The 13,162-nt window shown below is 37.1% G+C and overlaps 1 protein-coding gene across 4 annotated transcripts in view; it reads right to left on the reverse strand.

Annotated features, from left to right (window-relative positions):
* The window catches only part of USP15 (ubiquitin specific peptidase 15), a 56,931-nt gene that overhangs the window by 14,549 nt on the left and 29,220 nt on the right, over window positions 1–13,162 (reverse strand). For 2 of the 4 annotated variants that reach the window (XM_042467607.1, XM_042467609.1), the window contains 8 exons: window positions 11,786–11,869; window positions 5,936–6,080; window positions 4,642–4,815; window positions 3,023–3,181; window positions 2,243–2,467; window positions 1,203–1,286; window positions 1,005–1,099; window positions 520–711 (listed from right to left, as the gene is read on the reverse strand). In XM_042467607.1, coding sequence (XP_042323541.1) covers window positions 520–711; window positions 1,005–1,099; window positions 1,203–1,286; window positions 2,243–2,467; window positions 3,023–3,181; window positions 4,642–4,815; window positions 5,936–6,080; window positions 11,786–11,869 — 1,158 coding nt within the window. Of the gene's footprint in view, window positions 1–519; window positions 712–1,004; window positions 1,100–1,202; window positions 1,287–2,242; window positions 2,468–3,022; window positions 3,182–4,641; window positions 4,816–5,935; window positions 6,081–10,680; window positions 10,699–11,785; window positions 11,870–13,162 lie in introns of those variants that run through there. The other 2 variants (XM_042467610.1, XM_042467608.1) reach the window with 2 other exon arrangements.

A 13,162-nucleotide genomic window follows, 5' to 3' on the forward strand; every position in this document is an offset into this window, starting at 1 on the left:
TCCCGAGCCTCCTCCCAGTTGGGCTGCCCCCAGGGACAGCCCAGCTGGGAAGAGGCTAAGAAGCCCGATCCATCGTCCCTGCAGCCACTCCCCAGCTGAGCTGCCTCCGCGGGGACAGCCCAGCTGGAAAGAAGCTGGGGAGGGTGATGGATTGCCACTGCAGCCTCTCCCAACTGAGCTACCTCCGCCGGGATAGACCATCTCTGGGAAGGGCAATGGATTGCCCCTAAAGCCTCTTCCCAGCCAACAGTCGAGTATATACAGTATCTCTTTTCAGAAGTATAGGTTTGTATGGTCCATATTTGCAGCAGCAAGGCCAGAACTCTGATGATGCTCTATGCTAGTTTAATTATTTACAGCTTTGCCACTTTTCTTTTCTGCCTGCTACATGACTATACAAAAAGTATACTATGCTGGCATAATGCACTATGACACTGACATAATGCACTAACAGGATTTTGGCCATTATGTTCTAATGCAACTAAATGTGCAATCTCAGCAATTTTCTTGTATACTTACCACATCCTCAACAGTAGAAGATTATACAGCTTATCTTCAGTATTGTTTCTAGGCACTGCTATAAGGAATGGTTGGCCAAAATGTGTGGAACCACTATGATGGCTGTAACCACTATGCCGAAACTTCTCCCTTAAACAGACTGGAATTACAACTTGTTCTGTATCTTCAGTTCTGTTGATGCCAATTTCAAATCTGAAACAGCCACCACCACCAAAAATTTAAAAAAGAAACAAAGAGAAGAGGGGAGAAAGAACACAACAATATATCTTTATATGTTGCTACTATCCTAGCAATGGGGAATGTTTGGTCTCCAAATTTTGTTTGACTGCAAACTGCATAAGCACTCACTATGTTGACTAAGGTTGATGGGAACAAATTTTAACAGCTTGTGGAAGGAGATCTGTTTGTCTCTCATATTCTAACTGATATTTTACTAGAGGCCAAAGGAATACACATTTCATTTGAACATTTTAATTTGTACTTACACATAGATGTCATCACGCTCCATAATACTACTCAGATTTTCATCCATTGCAAATATCCTATGGAATCTATGATTGTATATATCTGTAACTATCATCTAAAAAGAAATAAAATTAATATTTCACTGATATGAATATAAAAACTTCATTGTTTAGATTTATAGACAAGATAATGTACAAATTACTTATGAAACAACATACCTTATCTGCAGCAACACCAGACAAAGTTGATAAGGCTGTGCAGAGATCTTGTATATTTCCAATTTTTGGAACTACTACTTTGTACTAAAATAAATAAAATACAAGCACAGTGTCACTAGCGCAATCAGTTAAGCATTAGAGAAAAAGACTAATACATCATAAATTTGACACATATCATTAAAATGCAGCAGTAAAAATAAGCAAAATCATTACCACTTAATTCAGATACAAAACTATGTTAATCTGGAATATCAATATGCAAAGGGATCTTGTAGCACCTTTGAGACTAACTGTGCAAAAGAAGCTGTAGCATAAGCTTTCATAGACTTAGGGGCTGTACAGATGGGCGGCATGCAACCACCCCTTTACTGGCTGGATCAGGGCTGTGGAAACCCCATGTGGTCCCAATCCGGCCGCTGAAGAGAGCAAAAGCGGCTCCTTTTTGTGCTCTCCAAGGAGCACCATAGCCACGGTGGTGTGGCTTTGTGAGGCCCCTTCGGTGCTGCATCATGTAGATGCAGTGCTTCAGTCTCATCATCATGGTGCATACCATCTAGTCCGGCACATGCCGAAATGGCATCCTGGGGCAGGGGTAGGGCATGCAGCGTGCGGACACTGTGCCTTGGCTCCGCCCGCAGGCCGGCACAAAGTGCCAGTCTGTATAGGCTCTTGGTCTACTTCATCAGTTGCAGGAAGTGAACTGGTGCACAGGAAGGATGTTTATAAGACTGTATGTATAGCCACAGAAATGCAAAACGTATGGATATAGTAATGAGGGGACAAGTTCAGTTTTAACTATGGTTACTGAGCAACAAAGGTAAGATATTGCTTGAGGAAGGGTGGGAGGATGACCATATTAATGATGGAGGGAGGTTTGGAATGTGGAGTTTGTGGGCTGGGAACCAAAAAGGAGATATGATGAACTGTTAAAGAGCCATCCTCATGAGTCTGGAGTGTTATAATATATGTAGTGTGCCAGTATAGAGTTCATGACAGACCACAAAAAGAGAAAATGTTTGTGCTATGTATACATTTCTCACCTGCATAGGTTTGGCAAGTGGATCCATTCTAACTAAATAAACTTCCAAACTGCGTTCTTTTTTCATGGGTAGTGGAAGAGTCAAGTAACAAAAGGGATCAAATGTTACAGAGATCTTGGCACATTCTGGACAAACTAGAGTTGATTTAAAAAGTCCATGAAATATATCTACAATGATGGAATCATTTCGCTTCAAATGGTTCTCCCAAGCTTCTTCAGCAACCACCTATGCAAAGCACAAAACAATGATAAAATTAATTTATAAATGTATTTGTTTAAAAATGTATGAATAATTTTAAAAACAAAATTGTGGTTTTTATTTACCCTAAATTTTGTTGAAAGGTCATGCATTCAAGCTACACTTACTAACACTTGTGTGGATGACATCTCTGTGAATTGGCCGTATACATTTTGTTTGTGTGCCTATAATGGTGTACATAAATTTGAAACTATCTTTTAGATAGTTGTGACCCTCCTTATATAAGCAGCTAGTACACAATGAAGTACCTGGATGCAATTGTGCATATAGCTACGCTTGTATGATCCATGAGAGTTAAAATAGTTTGGCAGTCCAGGCTCTTCAATACGTCCACAGGACTATCATACCTGATATTTATTCTGATAAAATACTTATTTAATAGCTACTTCTCAAATATTGTATAAGACATATAGTACAGTATACACATTTGAGCTCCATTCTGAATTACAGTGGCTTAAAAAAGGATCAATACCTTTGGATAAATATTCTAACCCCAAAACTTACAAGACAATTAACACATACTTTGTCTGGCCTTCCATCAGCATCTTTTAGCTGAATGTAAGGCTTTTTCCTAATTCGATTCAAATCCTCATGTAGGCCATCTAGAAGAAAGGCGAGCAGTTCTTGGCAATCTTGTTGCAGATATCCTGAGAACTGTGGGGCAAATCGTCCAACCTGTGTCTAGAAAAAAAAGATTTGTATGGTGGTGTCATGAACAAGCAAATGAATTTTTAAGTGGTGATAAATACTATAAATAAATCATAATAAAATAATTTTTTTCCAAAGGAATGTAAAACATATGAGTGAATTAATATGTAAGAAAAATGAGTAGTGGGGAAGAAATGTATTTTCTGTAGGGATTCTGGTTCCAAGGTTCTTGTTCAACTGGACTCCAGTTTCAATTGCTTCTTTCACAGGAATAGATAACCTTGATGATCAAGCAATCAAGTTATTTAATGGCTGAAATTACCTGCAGGCTGCACTAGGCTCTGAAAAGTCCAAAAAATTAAAACTGGTAATTATCTGTGGTCCATTTATTTGTGGTTTTTTTTTCCTTTTGTGGTTGGCTTTTGCAGAGGGGTGAGGAAGTCCTATCAGTCTCCCAGAACACAAAACTATTGTTCCCGGGGCATCAAAAATAATGTCTGGGCAGAGGTCATTGTAAGAGACTCACTTGCCACAAAAATGAACTTAAGGGGTTCTGTGCAGTCAGGGTGACCAGACGTCCTAACCATAAGAGAGGACAAGGTACCACAAAATGTAGGACATTCAAGAAAAATGCAGGGCACAACAAAATAAAAGCTAAAAACACTAACATAAAGGTAAAGTCGTGCTTCTGAATCATGCTCAAACTGGTGGACGTTTTGAAATTCCTCCTGGACAGAAGGCTTAAATGTAATAAATGCCCTGAAAAAGGAGGATGTCTGGTCACCCTGCGTGCAGTTCACAGGCTGACAGTCTCTGTACTGCTTGCAAGCAATCTGGCTTTATTGAGACAGGAGAATCTCTTGATACATACTGACCAAGCCTCTGCCTTACAGTCTCCATATTCACTAACTGAGGAATTATCTGTAAAAGTAAGCAAAGGCTGAAAGGTTCAATAGAAGACCATTCACATAATATTTGTGAAACAGGAAAGTAGGAAAAATGTACAGAAGTAGATAGAGGTAAGACTATTTATGTTCAGTAATACAAGATAAACAGCAGTTTTGGCTGAGTATTAGTAAACCACAATCAATGATAATTATCATAGCAACCACAGATTTACAAATGCATTTAAGAAAGTTCCCAGGATGTATCTTCCAATAATTTCCAAAGGCTAATTGTCAGGTTAAATATAGGCCTAATGTTTACCTCCTTAACTGGATATAGCAGGATGATTTTTCTTTTCTGTCTCTTCACTGCAAGACGAATCTAAATATTTATCCTTTTATTTATATATTTATTTGTTATATACTCAAGAAAAATTACAACATTAACAGAAATCTAAAGAGTTAAACAAAAATTATTAATGGTCAAATAACAATAAGACAGGACAACAGAAAATTCATAACTGAAAATAAAGATAGATTTAAAACTGAACAGTAATTTTTATAAAACTAAATGTAACAGGATCTAACCCTATTCAATGTTATACTTACTTTAAATGCCCGTGGAGTGACATAGCTGTATTTTCCTGACCACATCTGCTTTATGACCTCTGCATAACATCTGGCAATTTCACCTCTCATTCCTAATGGATTGTCAAAATTCAGTTCCTCTTGATATTTATCATTGAGGAAGTACTCTGTGAGTGGAGGGGTGTTACTCAGACACTGTAAATGAATGTAAATAAAATGTATGCACATTAGAAACAGTAGCCTAGCCACTCAATCCCATCTTCAGTTTTCATGCTTTCTTATAAAGTCTCAATTCTTGTATTTACCAATAAACCAATCTGTATAAATGCATTTATGAGTCACAGAACAATGGAACTTTATCTTAAGAAAAAGAACATCTGCCTACTCATCTGTCAGAAAAGATAGCTCTAAGACCAAATCTGCGCAACTTAGGCCCGTTACAGACCGCCCAAAAGGGGCGGTCTTGGGCCGCTGCCAGTTGCAGCGCGGGGAAGCAGCTTCAGCCAAACCTCACGACTCCCCTGCGCTGTAAAAAAGGAGCGCGAAAATCGCACTCCTTCCGGCAACCCGGAAGAGATGTCTCAAGTGCCAAAGCGCGCACTCGCGACGTCTCTTCCGGGTTTAGACGTCCGGACGCTGCGCGTCCGTTACGTCAAGATGGCCACGCCTGTCTGTATAGGGCGCTGCCATCTTGCCGTACAGAATATGCGCGAGGGGCAAGGCGCATCCGGAAGCGCTGCCCCTCGCGCGTATTCCTGGCGCAACAACGGCACCGCTTAGGGCCGTCTGTAAGGCGCCTAAAACTCTGCATGGATACTGAGAAGACACTGCAGGATATCTGATTTTTTAGAAGACATCAGTTTTAATTAATTAAAATGTATTGCTGTATTTGAATCTTTCAGTATCATATTTACTAACCAGGGGGCAGAGATCCTTCAGTAGCACATATGTTTCCATTGATGCAGGTGGAGAGGGGGAAAGTAGTCTAAGGTCTAAACCCCTTGCCTTCATGGGACTGAAATGAGCAGATTGCTTTCTCAAGGGCTATAAGGGCATATAATGGCAGGGGTGCCAACATTATGGCCTCACTCAGTCAACATGGGCAGAATGCACTGAACTCTAATAGCTGTATAGCTTTGCTTCAGGTCTCAGTGCATCAAACTATGGGCAACCCACACAAACATGGGTATTTTTGGTACTCTTCCTATATAAACTAATGGTATATTGAGGTATTGATAGCATTCTATTTCTCATTTCCACAGAAAAATTGTTTATTCAACCAAATAAGGAAGTTTATATATATTGAAAAAGCTACCTGAATTGCTGAATTCATGAAACATGTATTCCCCAAGTTACTTAGGCCACAAAGGCCAGGCTGTTCATTGTGCCTTCCTGGCTCAGAGTAGTCATAATTCTTATAAGCAGTGTAGGAGGGGAGGCAGTAGTTTGAGTTTTTCACACTAGAAGAAAACAAAACATTTCACAATGTAATTGCATGATCCACAGCTGTCCCAAATATAGGCAGCTGTAGATTATCACAGCAATATACATATTATTAGTTGTTTAAATGAGACTGCAGCAGAAGTACTTAAAACCTGTATTTAAACTCAATACAGGTTGAGCATCCCTTATCCAGAATTCCAAAATATGAAATACTCTAAAATGCAAAATTGTCCACATGGGTGGCTAAGATAGTAACACTTTGCTTTGTGATGTTTCAGTGTATACAAACTTTGTTTCATACACAAAATTATTAGAAATATAATGTCTAATAAAATTACCTTCTGGCTATGTTTATAAGATGTACATGAAACATAAAGGAATTTCCTATTTAGACTTGGGTCTCATCTTCAAAATATATCATTATGTATATCCAAATATTCCAAAATTTGAAAAAATCCAAAATCCAAAGCACTTCTGATCCCAAGAATTTTGGATAGGGAGGCTCAATCTGTTCTAATAATTAAACTCAAAAACTCTTCTTGCTCCTTGACCTTTTTGGGGGGGGGAGAGACATTACATAGTCTTAAATCAAGCTGCTCTATTTGTTCTCTTTCTTTACCTCTGAAAAACAAAAACACCTTGACAGCTCACTCTATTCTTCATTCTTAATGAAATATAACAGTGTCAGATTTGAGGCGCCATCAGCAAAACAGAACATATTTATCTTACATTCCACTACTATTAGGAATCAATAAAGAAATTGGGATGGAAGAGTTATTAAGTTACAGGTGAGAGCTGAGATTTCCAAGGCCATCGTGACATCACTGGCCCAATGCACTGAGGATTCTATTTTTAGATTTGCTACTAGGACAGCATGAAATAGCAAACTGCAGCCAGGAGTGACAAAGAATGCAAACAATGCTTTTTAGCAATTTTAACACTTTTGTTTAATTACAGCTTACTTTGTCAAGACAGAATATATGCCTAAGTGGAAAGATGCTTGCTAATTCAACAGCAATGTATTAAAATGTATAAAAAGGACTGAAATAAGTATATTTATATTGGGAGGAGCAAAAGCATCATAATAAAGCACCACATTATTCTGAATGTGACATTATTTTGCTTGCACAAATGTTCATAGATCCAGATTTATATATGCAAGCACCATTAAGGTTAAAGTAACATAAGAACATGTCAGATTACCAACCAAATACTCTGTGGGATAAAGATACAAGATGTGGAGCTGAAATAAGGAGGGAAGCCCTTGCAAAGGTAAAAGACATAAAGATGCACTGGAAAGCACACATAACTATTTCTAATGCACATAATGCTTAAGAGCCTCAAAATAAATAAACGCAGAGTCTGTACAGACAGGCCAAAATAAAGCTGCTTTGGGTCACTTTGGAGGTATGCTATTTAAATGATGTGTGTGTCCTAAGAGGACAGAAGCCACACTCCAGTCCTAAGGACTGGACCACAGCTTTGGCACAGCTTCTGGCCTCTTAGGACACATGCATCATTTAAACAGAATACCTCCAAAGTGACCCAAAGCAGCTTTATTTTGGCCTGTCTGTATGGGCCCTTAGTGTGCTGCTGCATTGTTAGCATCCAGAACTGAAACAGTCCAATTCTACAACTTTGGAGGCTTTTGCTAATCCAATTTAAAAGGGGTGGGAGCCTTTTTTTAAAGTTTAAAGGATACTAAAATATTGTTCAAGAAGCTGGCAAATACTTTCAGTTCCATTTGGCACACTGCACTTCCTGGGAAAACAATTTAGCCAATGGCAATTGATACAGAGAACCAAAACAGATGTGGTATTTGCCACCAATAGACTGTTAGATCACATTTTTGTGCACACCCAGTCATGTTCAAATACACTTACTCCATAAGTGGTAAATTAATGCTTATCAGTAGAATGCCAGCTATCAACAACATGGTTGTCTGTGACACTAGCAATGTAATGCTTCATGTGAATAGGCCAGGACACATAAGTACATTTAAACACAATGGGGTCTGCATTAAAGACTCACATGCTTGAGAGCCTTGTCCAAGGTTGCAGTCACACTTGTTTCAAACCAAAGAATAGAGACATAAAGGATGTAGTTTAAAGAATCACATTCAAATGGTCAATGTGTACACTTTTCTGGTACACAATCTAGAAGCTGCTTACAGTATTATAATTATAGTTACCATTCAAGCAAGAGCAGTTGCAAGTCGTAAGAATGCTTAAAATTATTATAATGAAAAGAGAAACCAGATTTAAGCTGGACACATGTCAATGTAGGGGATGAGTGAATTCCTGTGAAAAAACATCAACGGAGGCGATCCTGAAGGTTTTCAATATAGAAATTATAATCACACTAGGGTATGGTAATATTAATGTTTCAAAACTGACCATAACAATGTATAAAGGAAAATAAATGTTTCCACATTTAAATTTATGTACACTTTTGAATGTATAAGAATTCTAGTAATAAAGCAGAAATGGACTCTTGATTTTCAGGTTTCTGAATAACAGGTGCTTTCTTTACATCGGTAACAAAGAATAAGGGAATACCAGGTTAAATATAAACAGAGGTTCCTCCTCCTCACAGATCATCATTATTCAAAAACCACCACATTTCTTTCAAATGAAATCCTACTATTATTTATATAATTCTCTATTGCTGAAGAAACAGTTCTAAGAAAGTAGTCACGCGCAGATTGTTTAGGCCGCTCAATAAGGAGAATGAGGCCAACTTGGAAGGATGAAATTTTGTGATAATCTAGTTGCATAAATGAAACAGTTGCACAACCAATTCAAAAGATTATTTCCAGGTCCTTTTATAATAAAAGTAAGGAATACACTCTGACAATGTCAGTTGTTGCATGTATGTTTTCTTTCCTCATTAACTGGATTTGTGAAATTGAATTTTCACAAGCAATGTGTCACATGAAGCAATTTTATTTAGTACTTCAGACTGAAAGGGAAAATATATGAAAAAACTTAGATACTCTTGGTCACCTTTACTCCAAAACAGATTTCTCCATTTTAATTTAAAGTTATTATCTTTTTTTTTAGCTATGATATCAAATAGGCATGAACAGTATGAGAAGAGAGGATGAAGAAATTTAAACAGTATGTGAGCTCACATTCCTGGTATCAAATATGGCTTCTGCTCAGAAAGATCAGTATAGTATATTTTTTGTATCAGTAATTCTGCATAAAAGTTCAGATTAAGTGTAGGCACATGAGACAGTGGATCTATCTAAAAGTTGTATTTTTCCCTAGTATGGAGAATAAAATAGCAAAAGAAGAACATCTTTTTAAAAATCTCACAAAAAATGTATTATTTGAACAGTTGATTAAAACTATAGCTGTCTTAATATTTATTGCTTTCTTTAGGAGAAAATAAGATTTCTGTTTGGAAATGTACAACTAAATGCATGGCTTCAGTTCTGTGAAATTCACCTACAGTAAGTATAGTTCAAGATTGCAGACTGAATGCAGTATGCTTATTACAAGGTATGAACTAGTTTATACATGTATAGGTAAAACTAGTGTTATTAAACTAAATGTGGCTAATTCCCAGCTAAATACATATATAATTGCAACCTAGATTATCTTTAGAACATTTTTCAAAGTCTACAAATCCAGAGGGCAGAATACATTTTGTTCACTGTACCAAGGCAGTATCCAATGGACTGCTCAGAAAAATTGTGAGTACACCTGGCTGTCTGGCCAAATTATACATTGTCAGCTCTCTGCTACGCCAGCGACTGCACGCTGGCCGGCTTCTGGGCAACTCGGGAGCATGGTGTTTAGATGCCACTCGCCCTGGAGCTGGCAAAAAGCTGGTTCTAGAAACAAAGGGGAAGATTTTTCCACCCCAAATAGGAACAGAACTATTTGGGACAAAGATGGCTGGACTGGGGCCATGTTTCCGTTTGCCGTGTCCCCAATCCAGCACAAATTGGGTGGTTCCAAGACGCCCTGATTGGGGCCATCTGTTTCGGCCCTAAGGTAAATCCAAAAGGGGTCTCCTGCAAGCCAGATGATGTGTATGAGCACCTCTAGCATAATAAAGACATGCAGTTAGGAATGGAAACTGATAAAGTTTTTATAAGGGCACCCAAGTGCTTGGTTTATTTAATCTTAATGATTCTATAGATTAATACATAATGAATCCATAGAAGCCCTTGTGTTTTAAAGAATTAAGCATAGTATTCGTTGTATTAAAAAGCAAACCCTAAAGCTATTTTTTCAACTTCAAAAAGAAAAAAGTTACCTCCAGTAAGTTGTTGGACAGTTCAGTGATATAGAAGTGTAGCTTCCCTTTTTAAATACATGCCCAGGGCACTTCTGGTGATTCTGAAAATTTATACTTTCCATCTTAAAATGAGTTTTAAAGCAGTCAGCAACTGTCTCAAGGTTTCAGATGTTATGATGTGATTTTTCATTTAACAAAGCCTACCAGTATTCTAATAAAAGGATAATATCCATTTAGATTGTGGTTACCTTGTTTATACACATCAAGAAGATAACTCTACTGTATTTACTATACACATACACACAGTACAATAGACTACAGTTAAATACATGTATTTGTTTAACTGAGAGAGTTGGGGCTACTCACAATTAGTAGAAGCATAAGTGCCACTTCACCCCTTTACGAAAACTCCCTTCCAATAAATGCAGTATTTAACTGGAAGATATTGTATAAAATATTTAGAGATATTATTTTAAATACTAAAACATTTTCACATTTGATTCATAGGCATTTAAGACTGAAAGGAGAAGCTAAATTTGTAGGTTCAATTATTTTTCCGGCGTAACTATTAAAAATCTTCATTTGAACTATTTAATAGATATTTCTATATGTGTAGAAGATGGCAGAAAATGCAGTGTATTTGCAGTTATGCGTGCTTAAATTAACAGGGCTACTGTATAACTAAATTTTAGGATGCAAAGGGATCTTGTGGCACTTTCAAGATTAACTGTGTGAGAGAAGTTGTAGTATGAACTTTCATAGGCTTGGTCTACTTCCTCAGAAGCATGGAGTGAATAAATGTCTATAAAGATCTATCCTGGGTATCAGTTCACTCCATACATCTGAAGAAGTAGATTGAGTCTATGAAAGCTCACGCTACAACTTCTTTCACATAGTTAAGTCTCAAAGGTGTTACAAGATCCCTTAGCATACTGATGTTCTAGACTAACACAATTCTGAATTATAACTGATTTTTAGTACAGTTTTGTCATGCTACATTTTTGTTCAGGAAACATAATCTTCATCAAAGAAACAGATGAAGGGAAGGCTGTGATCTACTGAGCTGGTACTGTTACTTGCCAAAGCATAATACTTGCTGAGATCACAGAAATCTCTGGTCATGAATGCCAAGTCCCAAAGCTAAGAAAGCCTGAGCAGCAAGTCACATGACTATGATTCCATGTGGGCCATCCTATCTAAAGATAGTGTTAATGCAACAGGATGAAACCCGAGGCTGGTGCTATATAGTATGTTGCTACAATGCTGAGTAAAAACCAAAGCGAAAATAGCTTTTCTCTATTAATTTCTCTCTTAACACCTTAGGGTCTTGATGACCTTTAAGTCTTGGCATCACTGCACTTGCACAGCAATAAAGTCCATCCAAGTTATTTATCAAGAACTATAAACAATCTTCTTTTGAAATTATACTTGGATGATTAAAATTAAACGTTCTTTAAGACGTGTTGCTTACTTTCTGTTGTTGATGTTGTTATAATTATTTGATAGAGATGGAGAGATCTTTGGTAAAGTTGAAAAATTGGATGCACCTGGGGACCTTTAAAAATATGAAAATGTTAAATTAGATAAAAATGCTGAGATTGCAAAATTAATAATGAAAAAGGAAAGCTAACAGATGAACAATGTATGTAAATAAGTATGAAAAGTAAGATTGTATGCTCATGCTCATCATCAGAGCAATAGATGCACAAAAGAAGTCATCCAACCTCAACACACATTTTAAAAGTGTTCCACTTTAATCACTTGAGCTCTTTATCATGGGGGTGGGGGGAATCAGAGAAATTAAAAATCATCCAAAGACACAATTAAGGTATGGCAAAATTACACCAAATTCACAAGAAAATAATTACAAGTTAATTTGTACACAGATGAAACATCTCTTCCCTAATAGCAAACTTCCCCAATTTATTATGTTTTTAACAAATTTGGGGGTAGAGTTATGAAGGTACATAGCACAAAGGGCAGAAGCAGGCAGTAAAGTTTAAGAAGTTGTACCAGATAAATGTAGGATCATACCAATAAAATGAAAATGAACTAATTCCTTCATACCATCAAGTCAAAACAATGAAAGAAATGTTGACATCAAAAGGCTAGATCCCTGGTATAATATTAACTATGAACAAACTCACTGATTTTGTCCTTCTTCAAACGCAAAAATTAATGCTAATTCACCTTTATTACATAGAATTAAAAATTTGACTGATCCTCCCGGACAAATACTATCAAACCATAAAATATAACAGATGATATTTATTGCTAAATTCCTTAAATACTTCAACATACCTCTATAAACAAAGCGTAATCACTAATCAAACCAGATGTTAAATGTTCAGTTAAAGAACAGACATATTAAGATTTCATCCCCCCTTAAAATATTCTCTTTAAAAGGCATTTCCATTCTAAGTTTGTCATTCAGTCCTCAACACTTTTTATCATAATCATTATCATCACCACCATTCTTCAAGAACAAAACCAGGAATTTCAGAAATTATCAGTTTAGAAGAAGAATGGGGAAAAAGGTGTTCAAAAAATCCCCCCAAACTGCCTGACAAGAACCTGAGAGGTTACAGAAAGAAATGGGGTGAGGATTCAGGGAGTAACAAGAAGCCAGACTTTAAGACTCTTATAAGAACTTATTAAGTCTGTGGTTGATATGTTGGTGAAAGTAGTATACTTATCACTTCAAGCAAGAGGAAAAACAGAATGGCAGGCAAGGAAAGAGGGTGAAAATTAATCTATTCAGTGCCCACAGAGTATGTAGTAAGTATCCCAAAAGGGGTAAGATCAGAGTTGGGAGGGGGGTGAGGAAGAGAGTGAGTTCCAAAACATT

The sequence above is a fragment of the Sceloporus undulatus genome, chromosome 5 (genome assembly GCF_019175285.1).
Source record: "Sceloporus undulatus isolate JIND9_A2432 ecotype Alabama chromosome 5, SceUnd_v1.1, whole genome shotgun sequence".
In the NCBI taxonomy this organism is placed as follows: Eukaryota; Metazoa; Chordata; class Lepidosauria; order Squamata; family Phrynosomatidae; genus Sceloporus; species Sceloporus undulatus.